At 45.7% G+C, this 18008-nt stretch overlaps 1 protein-coding gene across 1 annotated transcript in view; it reads left to right on the top strand.

Annotated features, from left to right (window-relative positions):
• Window positions 1-2079: 2079 nt before the first annotated feature.
• The window catches only part of hydin (HYDIN axonemal central pair apparatus protein), a 1725340-nt gene continuing 1709411 nt past the window's right edge, over window positions 2080-18008 (top strand). The window contains 2 exon segments of the mRNA XM_070897728.1: window positions 2080-2297; window positions 10549-10714. Of these exon segments, the coding sequence (XP_070753829.1) occupies window positions 10580-10714 (135 nt within the window). The 5' untranslated portion in view covers window positions 2080-2297; window positions 10549-10579.

Below are 18008 nucleotides of genomic sequence, written 5' to 3'. Positions count from 1 at the left end.
CTCTTGAGTTGCTCACATTAATCTTTCATTACTGGAGAGTCCAGGAGGGTTGACAACCCTTGGAAAGAGTGAGACTCATTCGGCAGCGGGGGGGATGGGGCGGCAGGGACAGATGGGGGGGGGGTCAGGGAAAAGGAGGGGGGCAGGAGCATTGAGAGGGGGGTAGGGAAAGGGGAGCAGGGGAAAGTGGACGTGGGGGCAGGGATGGAGGGGGGCAGGGAGAGGGGGAGCAGGAGCAGTGAGAGGGGCAGGGAAAGGGAAGCAGGAGAAAGGGGACAGGGGCAGGAGGAGGGTGCAGGGACAGAGGGGGAGGGGGATAGGGAGAGGTGGGAAGGGGAAGGGGGCAGAAAAGTGGGGGCAGGGAAAGGGGCAGGTGCATGGAAAGGGGGAGGGGAGGGCAGCGGCAAGGAAAGGGGGGAATGGGAGGAGGAGGAGCAGGGTTGGGGGGCAGGGAAAGAGGGAGGGGAGCAGGGAAAGGGGGAATGGAGGACAGGGAAGAACAAAAGGGGAAGGTCTGTGATAAGATGGAAGGCAGAAGAGATTAAGAGACAAAAGGGACGATGGAGCAAAAGGAGATGGTAATGGGACAAGTTAAGAAACAAAAAATAAGTCTAGATAGGATGGAAATGGAAATGGCAGAATCATCAACAGCTGCCATAGGAAAGAGAAAAAAACAGAAAAAAATGTGGGCAGAGGTTTTGGTTTGAAATTGTTGAACTCAATGCTGAGTCCGGAAGCCTGCAAAGTGCCTAAGCGAAAGATGAGATGCTGTTGCTCAAGCTTATGTTGAGCTTCATTGGAACAGTGTAGGAAACCGAGGACGGAGAGATCAGAGTGGGAGTGGAGCGGGGAATTAAAGTGACTTGTTACATCTCTAATTTTTTGGGTTATACCACACTGGAAGCAAGGTGCACATTTCTGGTCTTCATATACCTGGGTTAAACCACACTGGGATCACGGTGCATAGTTCTGGTCTCCATAAACCTGGGTTAGACCACACTGGGAGCACCGTGCGTAGTTCTGGTCTCCATATACCTGGGTTAGACCACACGGGGAGCAATGTGCACAGTTCTGGTCTTCATATACCTGGGTTAGATGAAGGGGTCATCGACCCGAAACATTAATTCTGTTTCTCTCTTCACAGATGCTGCCTGACCAGTTGAGTATTTCCAGCATTTTCTGATTCCAGGCTCTGCAGTGTTTTGCTTTTGCAAGAATTGGCAGGTGTTGAACATCAGGCTAGATGCACGAATCGGGCACTTTCCACAAAGAGCCCAGCAATTCCATGAGTGGGATGGTTTGTGAAGCCTGAGGCCCTGAAACCCAAGCAGCCAGGGCCCAGGCTACAGTTGTCCTCATCCTCATTATTTGTGTCAGCTGTGGCTCAGTGGGTAGCACCCTTGCCTCTGAGTCAGAAAGGTTGTGGGTTCAAGTCCCACTCCAGAGACTTGAGCACAAAGAAATCTAGGCTGACACTCCAGTGCAGTGCTGAGGGAGTGCTGCACTGTCGGAGGTGCCTTCTTTCAGATGAGATGTTAAACCGAGGCCCCATCTGTCCTCTCAGGTGGACGTAAAAGATCCCATGGCACTATTTCAAATAAGAGCCGGGGAGTTATCCTCAGTGTTCTGGGGCCAATATTTATCCCTCAATCAACATCACAAAAAAACAGATTATTGGGTCATTATCATGTCACTGTTTGTGGGAGCTTGCTGTGCGCAAGTTGGCTGCTGTGTTTCCCACATTACAACAGTGACTACACTTCAAAAGTACTTCATTGGCTATGATATGCCTTGGGTCGTCTGGTAGTCATGAAAGGCGCCATATAAATGCAAATCTTTCTTTCTTTAAGCGCCCAGCAATTCCATGAGTGGATTGGTTTGTGAAGCCTGAGGCCCAGGCTACACTTGTCTTGGACACGTTGTTGTTGTTGTTGTCTTGCCCCGTTGCCGTGGTGATGGTTGTGGGGGGCGGGGGGGAATTGTCAGGACGCTTCAGCCGGCCAATGGGACGGCCCGATGTTGGCGAGTGGAAGCGCCGCGCCTCGAAGCGGCGCGGCGTTGCCATGGTGACGGGCAACAGCAGCCACTGCGGAGAAAGCGGGCCCGGGGAGCGCGGAAAAGCCGCAAAAAACAAGTCAAGTCGGCCCGGGTGCAACCCTCCTACCCGGGGGGGTGACTGTCGCGGGGTCTGACCCCCGGCCCACACTGTCAATGACCAGTCCCCCCTCCCCCAGTGTGCTGAGTGCAAATAGAAAAGGGAATAGCTGTCTTCGGGCGCATCAGTCACAGTGAACAAGGTAAGAAATAAAAAGAGTGAACTTGCATTGATATAGCGCCTTTCATAACCTCAGCAAGTCCTAAAGCGCCTTTACAACCCATTGCATACTTTTGGAGTGTAGTCACTGTTGTAATGTAGGAATGGTGTCCTTGGAGATGGAGCACGCGGTGTACGCTGGCACGCTCAAGGCCTTCCGCGACCAGTGGACACCAGAGGGACGGGAGTGCGTCATCACCCGCCCCCCCCCCCCCAAAACCAAATTTTGATTTGATTTGTTAGGTTTTCTTAAACATTTTTGGTTAGTTTTCAGTTTCTAGTTTAACAAATTGGTTTAATTGTATAATCTAAAAGAGTTGTAATGTAGGAAAAGCAACAGCCAATTTGCACACAGCAAGCTCCCACAAACAACAATTTAATAATGACCAGATAATCTGTTTCAGTGATTTGGTTGAGGAATAAATATTGACCAGGATAGGGGAGAACTCCCCTGCTCTTCTTTGAAATTGTGCCACGGGATCTTTTATGCTCATCTGAAAGAGCAGAGTGAGTGATACAACTGGAGACCCTGAACTGGACCAGAGCCAGACTGCAAAGTTTTATATAAAGAGTGAGAACAGTGCTGACACCGAACGAGCAAGGCAGCTGATCTTCAGAAGAGACCAGGACTGGGGAAGCATATTGAGGTGTGCGGGTCTTAATTATTTATGTGTTGTTTCCATTTCACTTCTGAAGCACCCAGCTTTTTAGTGGAAAAGCAAAATGTATAATTATCTGAGAAGTGAACTTGTGGTGGAAAAAGTCACAAGCTTCATTTTGGAAGTGTTGCAGTAACTGTGTGAAGTAGTACTGCTGAGGAGGGATGGACATATGGTGTTGAGGGATGCAAGGAGCAGAGGGGTGTTGCAGTCTGGGAACCTTGAGAAAGGGGAACTTTGGGTGTGGGAGTAGTGGTGGGTGGGGATGTTGAAGCCTGAGAGTAGTGTGTTTAGGTGGACCAGTGCCGGGATGGAGATGCTCGGTTGTGGCATTGCCAGGAACATGGTTATGGTGTTAGGATCAGGGGTAGTATCTCCAAGATAAGAGGAGACTAATTGATGTCCTGCTACTGACTGCTCCATTTTTGATCGGGGCCCAGGAGGGGCGAGGGTTCGGGGCCCAGGAGAGGCGAGGGTTTGGGGCTCAGGAGAGGCGAGGGCCCAGGGACAGCACGGGCCAGCCAACACTGCGATCTATGGACAGGAGGAGCATGTGTGCGCACTAGGTCCGTGCAGCAGAGCTTGGTCTCCAGTCATCTTGGTTAACCCTTGCCACTGGATCAAGACCTAGCTCTGTCAAGCCCGTGTGATGGCTGGTGTGCAACGGCCACCCCATGTTAAAAAAATCCAAGCACAGGCATCTTACACCCTTCAATATGTAGTTCTGGACCTAGAATGTCAGGTCCCTCATTGAAATACCTGTGAACTCATCCCTTTTTGATGTGGAAGTGGGTCATCCTCGATTCGAGGGACTGCCTAATACTATTGGGGAGGTCAGAGTCTTGGAGCTTTGCGGTGGTGGTGGGGTGGGAAGTGCAAGATTATGAAAGACCTGGGAGGGGTTTTGAGGGATCTGGGACTGCAATGGGGCATTGATGTTTGGGAGCATTAGGATGGGGTTTGAGGGTCTGCTGGAAGTGTGAGGGTGATATTGGGATATAGGGTGATTGGTTAGGGGGGAGGTCTTGGGGTGTGGGAGGAGTGGGACAAGGCTCCTGGGTTGTTGGGGTGTATGAGGAGCAGTGGGAGGGCCTCCTAATGAGGAAAGCTGTAGGGGTTTTGTCAGGGAAAGGTTAGCACTTGTATGAAGGGATGGTGCTTGACATAGGCTGAGTGCAAGTTGGAAAGGCAGGGATGCTTGGGATGGAGTTGATGTAAGTGCTGGAGAACCTGTTTAGGAAATCTTGTCCCTGCTGTGGATAGCTGCATTCTGGCTGTGACTGGAATCCACCTAGAAGTTTTTGGAGGGAGTGGTGTCAAAATTTGCAGATGATGACAAAATAGAAGTCCAAAGGAAATTGCAAAGAAATATTGATGAGATGAGGAATGGTGTAAAAAGTGTCTGTGAAATTCAGTATCAGTAAGTGCGAGGTGATACATCTTGGTTTAAAAAAAATAACAGCAGTAATTATACTCTGAACCGAAATAGGCTCAGTGCTGTGGAAGAGCACAGCGGCTTGTGGAGTACAAATTCACAGGACATTGTAGGTAGCACCTCAGGTTAATAAGGCTGTTTTAAAAAAAAAATAGAATTCTAGGTTTTGTCTTAATATTGTATAGAATATAAAAGCAAGTGGCAATAATGAGCCTTAATAAGACCTCAGTTAGAGTGCTGTATGCAGTATTTAGCTGCACTCTCTCAGAAGCATTAGAGAGGGTACAAAGTAGACTCACTCGGATGCTGCCTGGTACAAGGAAATAGAACTATGAAGATAGACTTGAAAAGTTGGGTCTTTTGGTTCGAACAATGCAGATTATGGGACGATATGATACAAGTGTTTAAAATTATGGGGCAAGTTTGATAGAATTGGACTGTTTCCAGTAGTTGAAGGCCAAGGATACAAAATTAAATGTAAGAGATTTCTAACTAAGTGAGGAGAAGCTTCTTCACACACAGTTGAGGCAGTAATTGTGTCAGCACTCAAGATTAGATTAGATAGATGGATGAAGGAAACAGGGTTGAAGATATATAGGAACAGCGTGAGTAGATATGATTAGAACTATTTGATTGTGTGGAGAGTAAATGCTGACGTGGACTGAGTTGGCTCGATGGCCTATTTCTATGTTGCAACTTAAAATTTATGATGGTTTTTATGATATGAATAAGGAAACACTATTTCTTCTGGTTGAGGAGTCGGTGGCAAAGGGCCAACAATTTAAAATAGTCACCAGGAGAGTGAGGTGTGAGGTTAGGAGAATTTTTTTATGCTGGCAGTTTTAGAGCTTTGAATACGTTGCCACAGGGAGTGATTACATAGAAACATAGAAAATAGGTGCAGGAGTAGGCCATTCGGCCCTTCGAGCCTGCACCACCATTAAATAAGATCATGGTTGATCATTCATCTCAGTGTCCCTTTCCTGCTTTCTTTCCATACCCCTTGATCCCTATCCCTTTAGCCGTAAAGGCCATATCTAACTCCCTCTTGAATATATCCAATGAACTGGCATCAACAACTCTCTGCGGTAGGGAATCCCACAGGTTAGCAACTCTCTGAGTGAAGAAGTTTCTCCTCATTTCAGTCCTAAATGGCTTACCCCTTATCCTTAGACTATGTCTCTGGTTCTGGACTTCCCCAACATCGGGAACATTCTTCCTGCATCTAACCTGTCCAGTTCCGTCAGAATTTTATATGTTTCTATGAGATCCCCTCTCATCCTTCTAAACTCCAGTGAATACAGACCCAGTTGATCCAGTCTCTCCTCATATGTCAGTCCTGCCATCCCGGGGATCAGCCTGGTAAACCTTTGCTGCACTCCCTCAATAGCAAGAATGTCCTTCCTCAGATTAGAAGACCAAAACTGAACACAATATTCCAGGTGAGGACTCACTAAGGTCCTGTACATCTGCAGTAAGACCTCCCTGCTCCTATACGCAAATCCCCTAGCTATGAAGGCCAACATACCATTTGCCGCCTTCACCGTCTGCTGAACCTGCATGCCAACTTTCAATGACTGATGTACCACTACACCCAGGTCTCGTTGCACCTCCCCTTTTCCTAATCTGCCGCCATTCAGATAATATTCTGCCTTTGTGTTTTTGCCACCAAAGTGGATAACCTCACATTTATCGACATTATACTGCACTGCCACGCGTTTGCCCACTCACCTAACCTGTCCAAGCCACCCTGCAGCCTTTTAGCGTCCTCCTCACAGCTCACACCGCCACCCAGCTTAGTATCATCTGCAAACTTGGAGATATTACACTCAATTCCCTTATCCAAATCATTAATGTATATTGTAAATAGCTGGGGTCCCAGCACTGAGCCCTGCGGCACCCTACTAGTCACTGCCTGCCATTCTAAAATGGACCCGTTTATCCCGACTCTCTGCTTCCTGTCTGCCAACGAGTTCTCTATCCACGTCAGTACATTACCCCCAATACCATGTGCTTTAATTTTGCACGCCAATCTCTTGTGTGGGACCTTGTCAAAAGCCTTTTGAAAGTCCAAATACACCACATCCACTGGTTCTCTCTCGTCCACTCTACCAGTTACATCCTCAAAAACTTCGAGAAGATTTGTCAAGCAGGATTTCCCTTTCATAAATCCATGCTGACTTGGACCGATCCCGTCACTGCTTTCCAAATGTGCTGCTATTTCATCTTTAATAATTGATTCCAACATTTTCCCCATTACTGATGTCAGGCTAACCGGTCTATAATTACCCATTTTCTCTCTCCCTCCTTTCTTAAAAAGTGGTGTTACATTAGCTACCTACCCTCCAGTCCATAGGAACTGATCCAGAGTCGATAGACTGTTAGAAAATGATCACCAATGCATCCATTATTTCTAGGACCACTTCCTTAAGTACTCTGGGATGCAGACTATCAGGCCCCGGGGATTTATCGGCCTTCAATCCCATCAATTTCCCTAACACAATTTCCTGCCTAATAAGGATTTCTTTCAGTTCCTCCTTCTCAATAGATCCTCGGTCCCCTAGTATTTCGAGAAGGTTATTTGTGTCTTCCTTTTTGAAGACAGAACCAAAGTATTTGTTTAACTGGTCCACCATTTCTTTGTTCCCCATTATAAATTCACCTGAATCTGACTGCAAGGGACCTACATTTGTTTTCACTAATCTTTATCTCTTCACATAGCTATAGAAGCTTTTGCAGTCAGTTTTTATGTTCCCAGCAAGCTTCCTCTCATACTCTATTTTCCCCCTCCTAATTAAACCCTTCGTCCTCCTCTGCTGTATTACAAAATTCTCCCAGTCCTCAGGTTTGCTGCTTTTTCTGGCCAATTTATATGCCTCTTCCTTGGAATTAACACTTTCCTTAATTTCCCTTGTTAGCCACAGTTGAGCCACTTTCCCTGTTTTATTTTTACTCCAGACAGGGATGTACAATTGTTGAAGTTCATCCATGTGATCCTTAAATGTTTGCCATTGTCTATCCACCGTCAACTCTTTAAGTATCACTCGCCAGTCTATTCTAGCCAATTCACGTGTCATACCATCAAAGTTACCTTTCCTTAAGTTTAGGACCCAAGTCTCTGAATTAACTGTGTCACTCTCCATCTCTCCATCTTAATAAAGAATTCTATCATATTATGGTCAACCTTCCCCAAGGGGCCTCGCACAACAAGATTGCTAATTAGTCCTTTCTCAATACACATCACCCAGTCTAGGATGGCCAGCCTTCTTGTTGGTTCCTCGACATATTGGTCTAGAAAACCATCCTTAATACACTCCAGGAAATCCTCATCCGCTGGATTGCTACCAGTTTGGTTAGCCCAATCAATATGTAGATTAAAGTCGCCCATGATAACTGCTGTACCTTTACTGCACGCATCCCTAATTTCTTGTTTGATGCTGTCCCCAACCTCACTACTACTGTTTGGTGGTCTGTGCACAACTCCCACTAGCGATTTCTGCCCTTTGGTATTCCGTAGCTCGACCCATACTGATTCCACATCATCCAAGCTAATGTCCTTCCTTACTATTGCATTAATTTCCTCTTTAACTAGCAACGCCACCCCACCTCCTTTTCCTTTCTGTCTATCCTTCCTAAATGTTGAATACCCCTGGATGTTGAGTTCCCAGCCTTGGTCATCCTGGAGCCATATCTCCGTAATGTCAATTGTATCATATCCGTTTACAGCTTTCTGCGCAGTTAATTCGTCCACCTTACTCCGAATACTCCTCACATTGAGGCACAGATCCTTCATGCTTGTCTTTTTCACACACTTTGCCCCTTTAGAATTTTTCTGTAATGTGGCCCTTTTTGCTTTTTGCCTTTGGTTTCTCTGCCCTCCAATTTTACTTTTCTTCTTTCTATCTTTTGCTTCTGCCCCCATTCTACTTCCCTCTGTCTCCCTGCATAAGTTCCCATCCCCCTGCCATATTAGTTTAACCCCTCCCCAACAGCACTAGCAAACACAGGACATTGGTTTCGATCCTGCCTAGGTACAGACTGTCTGGTTTGTACTGGTCCCACCTCCCCCAGAACCGGTTCCAATGTTGCAGGAATTTGAATCCCTTCCTTCTGCACCACTCCTCAAGCTACGTATTCATCTGAGCTATTCTGCGATTCCTACTCTGACTAGCACGTGGCACTGGTAGCAATCCTGAGATTACTACTTTTGTGGTCCTACTTTTTAATTTAGCTCCTCGTTCCCTAAATTCGTCTTGTAGGACCTCATCCTGTTTTTTACCTATATTGTTGCACCATGACAACTGGCTGTTCACCCTCCCTCTTCAAAATGTCCTGCACCCGCTCCGAGATATCCTTGACCCTTGCACCAGGGAGGCAACATACCATCCTGGAGTCTCGGTGGCGGCCACAGCAACGTCCGAAATAGAAAGCGCTGCACCTTTTAAAGGGAAAGTGGATAAACATTTGAAGCAGACTGTGGGGTAGAGCAGGGCAGAGGTTTGGGATTCCTCTAGGAAAAAGCCAGCATAGACAGAATAGGCTTCTTTCTGTACTGTAAATATTGATGACACTAAACAAGGTAATAAATGCCCTCCCCAAAATCTCTCTTACTCCCACTCGAGCCTTTTGTGCATTCCCATTGCCTCTATCCTAGCATTGGTGGCTGTGCCTTCATGCTTCTAGACCCCATGTTCTAAAATTCCCTCCTTAAACCCCTTTCTCTGTCTTATTACCTGTCTTTCCCACCTCCTTACCCTCCCTCCTCCTGTCACCTCCTTCATCTCTCCTAAAGTCTCCTTTGTCCTTGGCATATATTTTGTTTGATTACACTTCTGTGAAGTGTCTCGGGGCATTCTTCTACATGTATATGTGTTTTTTAAATATATAATCGTGGAAGTTGGTTTGGTTTATTAGCTGCTAGTAAGTTCTCTCCCAACACCTAATACTGTCCTGCACTGTTTGATGTCTTGCATATATTGCTTGCTTCTGTAAATAATTCTATTTTGTAAATAAATCTGACTAATAAACCTGTTGGGAAAAGTATCTTGCTGAGGTGATGTGCAATGCAGTAGAATCCTATGCACCATCCAATGGCAAGTTTACACCTAAAAGGGTAGATTCTTTGCCCGGTGACCTGCTACATCCCACTCTCTTAATGCATCAAGGTTAAGTTTCAGTTCATAGCAAGCGTGGAATTGTGTGTGGGTGTGGCCTTTTGCAGTAACTATAAGCAAGGAGTGTCGGGAAAGAGTTCCACATCACCACTTCCTGCTTAAAATTTGCACTGCCTTCTCGACACAAAAACAGGCAACTTTTTATTGATACAGAAACAACTGACATTGCAGGTTATGGCAGGTGGTACAGAGCATTCAGTGACAGCAGTAGTGGTAACGGTTTCCTGTTATCAGTAACCGATAACCAATGCCAAGTGACAGTGGATACCCAGTCAGTTCAGTTTGCTATGCAATTCACATCTGCTGTATGAGACCGTGAAATAGCACATTCAATCCTCATTTTAAGATATGCTTCTTTTACTAACATTTTGAAACAAGAAAAACAGAACAAGTAATATCTCCACACAGCTTTGGATATCCGATTTTATAAAAATAAATAAATGGTGCTTTGTAGCAGATATAGATAAACATCAAGGGGAGAAAGAGGTTGGAGAAAAACAGCATCACAGTGGGTGAGAGGACAGACTGATTACCCAATGGGAAAGTTGGAGACCTTGCTGCTTGTGTTTGCCAAAGCTTGAAGCAGCCCTGAGTCACTGAAACTGTTGGATCGGGCGAAACCATTCACCGAGCGTGCCACATAACCTGCAGTGCACCCATATGCTCACTAACTATAAAGAGCACAGGTCAAACGGCTCCAGTCTCCCTCTCTGCACACAGATAGGGACAGTGTTATAAAAACGTACTGTGTATCACTGATTAAAGGTTTCAATCCACAATTGGATTCCGTTTGATAGAGGAGAAAACACAGCAGAGCCCATGAACAGCCAGCCAGGTTGCAACTTTAGCTGTGCTGAAGATGGTACAATTTACCTCGCCAATTTTGCGCTAGGGAAGGGAAACACCAGCTAGGGGTTCTTGCTCTTCGACTTACACCAAGGCTGATTTTTTTTCACTCTTTTACAGACGAGCTGAGTACCGGTGAAGAGAGTACAAAATGGCTGCCGGCAATGTGGAAGCAACTGCTCGAGCAATGCAGAGCACCTTTCCCAAGGTGCCGGAAGGAATTAAAAGCAAGGTAGTGGAATTTGGCAATCCAAAACTGGTCAAAAGAGAGGTGAAAAATGTTAAGGTATGAATAAAAATGAACACTTTTTTTCTGACAAATGTGCTAAGATGGTGACCATGTTACTCACAGCTGCACATGGTCCTGGTGTGGATTTCATTATCTCACCAGGATCAGTTAGAGGACAGAGATTCCGGGTTCAGTGGGGTGGTCTGGTAATGGCCGGCAATCTCTCTAGGAACTGCATTGCCGATCGGACTCGGCGACACTACATTGGCAGCTGGCTGGGCTGACAGTTTTGAACGCTTCATTCTTTGGAAGTGTTTATTTCAGTATTGCACCATCCTAGCCTGGCAACTTCCCCTCTACCAACACATTTGATCAGCTCTTGCCAGGAATCTGAGATGGTGGCCTAAATTGCCCCTTTGCTCCGCTGTGTACGCTCCATTGTTTAGTGGTTTTCTGGTGCTCCTGCTGCCCAGGTTTCTCTGCTGCATCTGTTTCCCTGGCTCTACTGGCTGCCTGCAGTATCTCTGACTTCCTCGCCAACTCCAAAATTCTCTGACCTTCTGGGGGACCTCAGTATTTTCTAAGCCCAAGGGCTGACCTTCCAGACCAAGTACTAGACTATTTGTCATCTAGTCTGAGCCTTGACCTCTACCCTCAGGTCATCACTCATCATCATTATCATTGGCAGTCCCTTGGATTCGAGGAAGGCTTGCTTCCACTCTTAAAATGAGTCCTTAGGTGGCTGAACAGTCAAATACGAGAACCACAGTCCCTGTCACAGGTGGGACAGATAGTCGTTGAGGGAAAGGGTGGGTCGGACTGGTTTGCCGCACGCTCTTTCTGCTGCCTGCGCTTGATTTCTGCATGCTCTCGCCGATGAGACTCGAGGTGCTCAGTGCCCTCCCGGATGCATTTCCTCCACTTAGGGCGGTCTTTGGCCAGGGACTCCCAGGTGTCAGTGGGGACGTTGCACTTTTTCAGGTCCTCAAAACTGCCACCAAACTCATGGTCTACAGGGCTGTAGTAATACCCGCCCTCCTGTATGGCTCAGAGACGTGGACCATATACAGTAGACACCTCAAGTCACTGGAGAAATACCACCAACGATGTCTCTGCAAGATCCTGCAAATCCCCTGGGAGGACAGACGCACTAACGTTAGCGTCCTTGTCCAGGCCAACACCCCTAGCATTGAAGCACTGGCCACATTTGATCAGCTCCACTGGGCAGGCCACATTGTTCGCATGCCAGACACGAGACTCCCAAAGCAAGCGCTCGGAACTCCTTCGTGGCAAAAGAGCCAAAGGTGGGCAGAGGAAACATTACAAGGACATCCTCAAATCCTCCCTGAAAAAGTTCATCATTAGACCTCTGCTGAATCTGGAACCTTTGACCTCCAACTGTTCCTGGTCCCTTTTAGGCCAGTCACAGAGACTGTCCGTCTTTACCCAAGGCTCATCCTAATGGTCGCCTTCGTCATCTTGCATCTGAACTCTCGCTGTTTCTAATGGAGTAGGCTTTCCTGATCCTGCTTTGCTGAGTTTTGTGATAGCTGCTGACTATCGCCCGACCATCTCCTCCCAGCATTGACATCCTCTTTTCCCACTTGTTCTCGTTCCCTTGTTCCTCTTAAACTTTCTCCCCATCCCTGTCACCCCTACCCGCACCCTAAATCATTTCTTCTCCTTCCCCCACCCCACCCCACAAGTCAGCTCATGCCTCGTGACCGATGAAACAAAACCTGATTCTTCAACAAGGCTTTCTCCATCCACGACCTTATACTGGAGAAACAAATCAACATCCCAGGCCTGACTGAAACATGGCTCACTGCTGAAGGTTACCTTCCGCTCACCTAAACTGCCCTGCTTGGCTTCATGTTCCATCATGCTCGATCCCCAAACTGCCATGGTGGCACTCCTTGTAAGATCCCACCTTGGTCTATGGGCTTCTTTCCTGTGTTTGAACATTTCATCCTTTTAATATTCTTTCCATCCTTCCTTTAGGATCCACCTTGTCTTCTAACCCCCAGGCACCTTCCTCGCTGAAATTTACATCTTTCTTCTCGACCTTGGCACCTGCACTGAGCAATAGCTCATTTTGTTGATTTTAAAGTTCGCCTGAACTCGCGGTCCCTTATGTCTGCTGGTTTCCTTTCCTTGCTCACTTTCAACCTCCATTCATGTTGACTCCCCCATGCACTTGAATGGCCACCCCTCATTCATTGTTACATGTGATCTTAAGTCTCCAGAGGTCCCTAACATTAACAGGGTTCTCTCTGACCATTTCTTAACTCAACCCTCCTACATGTTCCCTTACATGTCCCAAACCCCTCCATTGTTACTTTCTACCTCTGGATCATAGACCCTCCCACCTCACTGAGAAGTGCTGTCCAAATTCTGAGCTTCCCTGCTGTGGCCTGCTCCTTGTGATAACAGTGACGTCGCTGTTCAATCTCTCTACATCCTTATCCGAAGCAGAGCAGGAGAGTTCGCCCAGTGTTCTGGCCAATATTTGTCCCACAACCAACATCACTAAAAACAGATGATCTGGTCATGATCTCATTATCATTGTGAGACCTTGCTGTGTGAAAATTGGCGGCTGTGTTTCTTGCATCATAATGCTTTCCTAGTTGGCTTCCCTATCTCAGCCCTCAACAACCTACAACTTAAATATCGCAGCCCCTGCCCTCATCTGTGCGAAGTCCTGCACTGCCATTCATAGTCATCCCCAAGCTCTGTTGGTTCCCTGTACCCCATAGATTTGGCTTCAAAATACACGGCTTCACTTTCAAATCCCTCCATGACCTCGGCCCACCCTGCCATGGTTATCTCCAGCCTTGCGTTCTCACTTGTGTATTTTGCTCCTTCACTACAGGGTTCTACTTTCCCCCTCATTCCACCACTGATGGCTGCTTGTTCAGCTACTATGCTCCTGCCCTCCTGAACTCCTGCCCTATTCCTTTCACCATGCCACAGAAATGTGCGCTGGGTTTAGAAATTAAAAACAAACTGATAGTGTGCAGACTGATTTAGATAGTCAGGTAAACAAACCTGTGTGTGGTAGATGTTAATTAATATAGTACAATACACTTGGGTTAGAAAACTTTAAGCATCTGTACACCACTCAGTGGTTCCTGTTAAAGGTAATGGATCAGAGAGAGACCTGGGGGTAATAATTGGTCACTCATTGAAAGTACACAAGTGTGGTGAGCTACTATAGGGAAAGCAAATAGGATTTTGGATTGTATTGCTAGGACCCTTGTGTAGAAAACAGTGAGAATCACTTGGGTTATGTAAGACCCTGGTGTATTCCCATGTTGTGCCAGTTGTGGTCCAAGCAAATGGTGTTTTTTTTATTATTCATGGGATTTGGGCGTTGCTGGCAAGGCCAGAATTTATTGCCCATCCTTAATTGCCCTTGAGAAGGTGATGGTGAGCCGTCTGTGTGGAGAAGGTGCTCACACAGTGCTGTTCGTGAGGGGGTTCCGGGATTTTGACCCAGCGACAATGAAGGAATGGTGTGAGCGGACCTGGTCGGGGACAGATCGGAGCCAGGGAAATAAAGAGCTGAGGAGAGAGAAAAAACATCACAGGACAGCAGGTAGGTGATTGGTTGGCGAGTATTACAGCTCCTTTGTTCTCTAGGTTAGGTAAGTGGATTAAATTCAAAACTGGGAGAGTATTAACTATTATAACTTTATTGAATTAATAACTTAAACTAAATTTAACTAATTCAAACTACAAATTAAAAGTAAAAATAATTGTTTGAATAAATACTGTAACTAATTATACAAATAAAATAAGGTTGATAGAGAAGGCAGGGCAGGTGGTGTGTCGTAACTGCAGCATGTGAGAGTTGGTGCAGACCAATGAGATCCCGAGCAATCACATCTGCAGTAAGTGCCTGCAGCTCGAGGAACTTCGGCTCAGAGTTGTTGAGCTGGAGTCCGAGCTGCAGACATTGCCATGCATCGGGGGAGTTACCTGAACACTTTGTTCTCGGAGGCAGTCACACCCCTTAGGTTAAGCAGTACTTTAGAGTTTGTCAGTTGTGAGGGACAGGAGGGTGTGACTGCGAGTCAGGAAGGTATGGGGACCCAGGATATATGATGGAGGAGCCTCAGCCCTTGACCTTGTCCAACAGGTACGAGGTACTTGCTCCCTGTATAAATGAGGAAAAATACTGTAAGGAGGATGGATAAACTGACCATGGCACCATGGAACAGGAGGCTATTCAAGCGGGGGAAGTAAAAAGGAATGTGGTAGTGCTGGGTGACAGTATAGTCAGGGGGGTAGATCGTGTTCTCTGCAGCCGTGACGGGGAGTTCCAGAGGTTGTGTTCCCTATCTGGTGTCAGGATTAAGGATATCTCCTCGTGGCTGGAGAAGACCTTGGAGTGGGAGGGGGAGGATCCAGTTGTTGTGGTCCACATAGGAACCGATGATGGGTAGAACCAGAAATGAGGTTCTGCTGAGAGAGTTTGAGGAGCTAGGATCCTCAAAATCAAAAAGCTGAACCTCAAAGGTAATACACTCTGGGTCGTTACCTGAGCCACGCACAAATTATCATAGGGAGAAACAGATTTGAGATTTAAATGTGTGGCTCAAAGAATGGTGTGGGAGGAAGGGGTTTCAGTTCATGGGGCACTGGCACCAGTACTGGGGAAAGAGGGAGCTGTTCTGTTGGGACGGGCTCCACTTGAACCGGGCTGGAACCAATGTCCTGGCAAATTGAATAACAAGGGTAGTAGACAGGGCTTTAAAGTAATGAAGGGGGAAGGTGGGAGGATTCAGGAAAGAGTACATTTAAAAGAAGCAAGAGAAATGTCAAGGCTGTAGAGCAGAGTGGAGTTTTGTGTAAAAATAAGCAGAGTGGGTCAGGAAGGGACAGAGAGAGTAACAAAGGTAATAAAGCATCAGTGACTAAGGTGACATCAGGGAAGAATAGAAGTAAGTCAAAGCTAAAGGCACTATACCTGAATGTGCGAAGCATACGCAACAAAATAGATTAATTAATAGCGCAGATAGAAATGAATAGGTTTGATCTAATAGCCATTATGGAGACGTGGTTGCAAAGTGGCCAAGGTTGGGAACTAAATATTCCAGGATACTTAACTTTTAGAAGAGTTGGCAAAATGGAAAAGGAGAAGGGCTGAGAATAAAGGATGGGATAAAGACAATAGAGAGAAAGGATCTTAGCAGGGAAAATCAAGAAGTAGAATCAGTTTGGGTGGAGCTAAGAAACAACAAGGGGCAGAAAACATTGGTAAGAGTTGTTTCTAGGGCACCTAAACAGTCGTAATGCAGGGCAGAGTATAAATCAGGACATTAGAAACACATGTAATAAGGGTAATACAGTAATCTTGGGGGACTTGAATCTACATATAGACTGGGCAAACTTAATTTGCAGTAATAGTGTGGAGGACGAATTCATGGAATGTATACAAGATTGTTTTCTAGATCAGTATGTTGAGGAACCAACTAGGGAACAGGCTATCTTAGATCTCGTATTGTGCAAGGAGAATAGGTTAATTAATAAGCTTGTAGTAAAGGAGCCTTTAGGGAAGAGTGACCATAATATGATAGAATTTTATATTGCATTTGAAAAAGATTTAGTTGAATCTGAAACTATGGTCTTAAATCTAAACAAAGCAAACTACGTAGGTATGAGGGGCGAGTTGGCTAAGGTAGATTGTGAAAGTATATTAAAAGGTATGACGGTAGACAAGCAATGGATAGCATTTAAAAAAAGGAAAGAAAGACTTGCATTTATATCTTTTCATGACCACCGGACGACTCAAAGCATATTACAGCCAATGGAGTGTAGTCACTGTTGTAATGTGGGAAACCCGGCAACCAATTTACGCATAAGCAAGCTCCCACATACAGCAATCTGATAAAGACCAGATAATCTGTTTTTTTTTGTTATGTTGTTGAGGAATAATTATTGGCCAGGACATTGGGGATAACTCCCCTGCTCTTCTTCAAAACAGTGCCATGGGATCTTTTACGTCCACTTGAGAGAGCAGGCGGGGCCTCGGTTTAACGTTTCATCTGAAAGACAGCACCTCCGACAGTGCAGCGCTCCCTCAGCACTGCACTGGAGTGTCAGCCTAGATTTTGTGTCAGCCCCACTCCAGGGACTTGAGCCCACAATCTTCTGACTCAAGAGGTGAGAGTGCTACCCACTGAGCCACAGCTAGTGGGTAATTTTTAATTTGAAGAATTAATACATAATTTACAACAAATATACATTCCTTTAAGGCACAAAAACCCCACAGGAAAAGTAGTCCAACAAGTGAAGTTAAAGATAGTAGTAGATCAAAGGAAGGGGCTTATAATGTTGCCAAAAAGAGTAATAAGTCTGAGGATTGGGAGGATTTTCAAAATCAGCAAAGGAGGACCAAGAAATTTATAAAGAAAGGGAAAATAGAATATGAGAGTAAACTAGCGAGAGACATCAAAACAGACTAAAAATTTCTATAGGTATGTAAAAAGGAAAAGATTATCGAAAATAAATGTGGATCCCTTACAGGCTGAGACAGGAGAAATTATACTGGAGAATAAGGAAATGGCAGAGAAATTAAATAAATACTTTGTGTCTGTCTTCACGGAAGAAATTGCAAAAAAAACCTCCCGGAAATAGTGGAGAAACAACGGTTTAACGAGAATGTGGAACTGAAAGAAATTAGTAGTAGTAAAAAATGGTACTGGAGAAATTAATGGGACTGAAAGCCGATAAATCCACTGGACTTGATGGCCTAAGTCCTAGGGTTTTTGAAAGAGGTGGCTATAGAAATAGTGGATGCATTGGTTGTCATCTTCCAAAATTCCAGATTCCAGAACGGTTCCCGCAGATTGGAAAGTAGCTAATGTAACTCCACTATTTAAGAAAGGAGGGAGAGAAAAAAATGGGGCACTGCAGACCAGTTAGCCTGACATCAGAAGTAGGGAAATTGCGAGAACCTATTATTAAGGACGTTGCAACAGGGCACTTAGAAAAGTATAATAAGGTTGGGCAGGGTCAACATGGATTTATGAAAGGGAAATCATGTTTGACAAATATGTTTTTTGAGGTTGCAACTAGCAAAATAGATAAGGGGGGACCAGTGGATGTGGTGTATTTGGATTTCAGAAGGCATTCGATAAGATGCCACACAAGAGATTATGAAACAAAATTAGGGCTCTTGGGATATGGGGTTATATACAAGCATGGATTGAGGATTGGTTAATGGACAGAAAACAGAGAGTAGGAATAAATGCGTAATTTTCGGGTTGGCAGCCTGTAACTAGTGGGGTACTACGAGAATCGGTGCTTGGGTCTCAACTATTCACAATATAAATCAATGGTTAAG

The sequence above is a fragment of the Pristiophorus japonicus genome, chromosome 13 (genome assembly GCF_044704955.1).
Source record: "Pristiophorus japonicus isolate sPriJap1 chromosome 13, sPriJap1.hap1, whole genome shotgun sequence".
In the NCBI taxonomy this organism is placed as follows: Eukaryota; Metazoa; Chordata; class Chondrichthyes; family Pristiophoridae; genus Pristiophorus; species Pristiophorus japonicus.
This window is presented reverse-complemented; position numbering and strand designations above follow the sequence as displayed.